The sequence below is a fragment of the Lepidothrix coronata genome, unplaced genomic scaffold (genome assembly GCF_001604755.1).
Source record: "Lepidothrix coronata isolate B3197 unplaced genomic scaffold, Lepidothrix_coronata-1.0 Scaffold413, whole genome shotgun sequence".
Taxonomy (NCBI): Eukaryota; Metazoa; Chordata; class Aves; order Passeriformes; family Pipridae; genus Lepidothrix; species Lepidothrix coronata.
Window position 1 is genome coordinate 42559 of NW_016690593.1, and position 1215 is coordinate 43773.

Genomic DNA, 1215 nt, shown 5'->3' on the forward strand with positions numbered 1-1215 from the left:
CCATTCCCCCCCATTCTCCCCCAAATCCCCTCCTGAGGCCACGACACCCGAGTTTCTCCCTCCACAAACCCCTTCCTCAGGCTGGAGACCCCCATTGCCCCCCCAGATCCCCCCATTCCCCCCGCGTGCTCACCGAGCAGCAGCAGTTTCACCTCCTTGGCCGCTTTCTCGCCGTCCTCGCGGAGGTTCCTGTCGATCATTTTGCTCCGCTCCACCGCCGCCTTGTCCTCGGCGCTCAGCGTGCACCCCATGGCGGCGGGGGGGCCGCCGGGCCGGGAGCGGGGCCGGGATTTGGGATTTGGGGATTGGGGAGCGGGGTTTGGGATGAGGGCCCGGGCGGCTCCTCAGGCGGCGCCGGATTTCCTGTGCCGGGCGCGAGGCACGACGGGAAATGGAGTTCCGAGACGCGGCACCGCGGGGTGTGATGGGAAATGGAGTTCCCGGGATGGCAGGGAGAGGCACTCCCGCCTCGGTCCCGCGGGGAAACGAGGGCTTTGCTTCGGGGATTGGGATCAAGGATTGGGATCGGGAAAAGGGATCGCGATCAAAAGCGCGATCGGGGGCGGGGCCGGAGAGGCCTCGGCCCGGGCAGCTCCGGAGGCCATGACGGATTTCCTGTCCCGGGCGCGGGGCATGATGGGAAACGTAGTTCCAAGCATGAAAAGGAGAGACACTTCCTCCTCGGTCCCGTGGGGGAAACGAAGGCCCACTTCTGGGATTGGGATCAGGGATCGGGATTTGGGATCAAGGACCGGGGCAGGAGCTGCCTCGGCGCGGGCGGCTCTGGATTTCCAGTGTCGTGCGCGGGGCACGACGGGAAATGTAGTTCCTGGGGACGGGAGGTACAGCCACTTCCGCCTCGGTACCGCGGGGCATGATGGGAAACGGGGCGTTTCCGCCCCGGTGCCCGAGGCCTGCCGGGAGTTGTAGTCCCCGCGGGGCGCGTGGGAGCCCATGGCAGCCCCAGACCCCTCAGAGCCCCCAGACCCCTCAGAACCCCCCCGACCATCCCTCAGACCCCTCACAGCCCCCCAGACCCCTCAGACCCTCCCCCAGACCCCCCGTGGCGGCAGCAATGAGGACCCTGCCCCCCCTCAGGGAGCGCTGTGGGACCCCCAAACCCCCCCAGTGGGTGTGGGGACCCCCCCCCCCCCCCCCCCCCCCCCTCTCCCCCCCCCCCCCCCCCCCCCCCCCCCCCCCCCCCCCCCCCCCCCC

The 1215-nt window shown here is 69.9% G+C and overlaps 1 protein-coding gene across 1 annotated transcript in view; it reads right to left on the reverse strand.

The window, feature by feature from the left end:
* Positions 1–948, reverse strand: part of GNAI3 (G protein subunit alpha i3) — a 10757-nt gene extending 9809 nt beyond the window's left edge. Inside the window, exon 1 of the mRNA XM_017839435.1 lies at positions 48–948. Coding sequence (XP_017694924.1) covers positions 48–251 — 204 coding nt within the window. The 5' untranslated portion in view covers positions 252–948. The remainder of the gene's footprint in view (positions 1–47) is intronic.
* Between the last annotated feature and the right edge of the window lie 267 nt (positions 949–1215).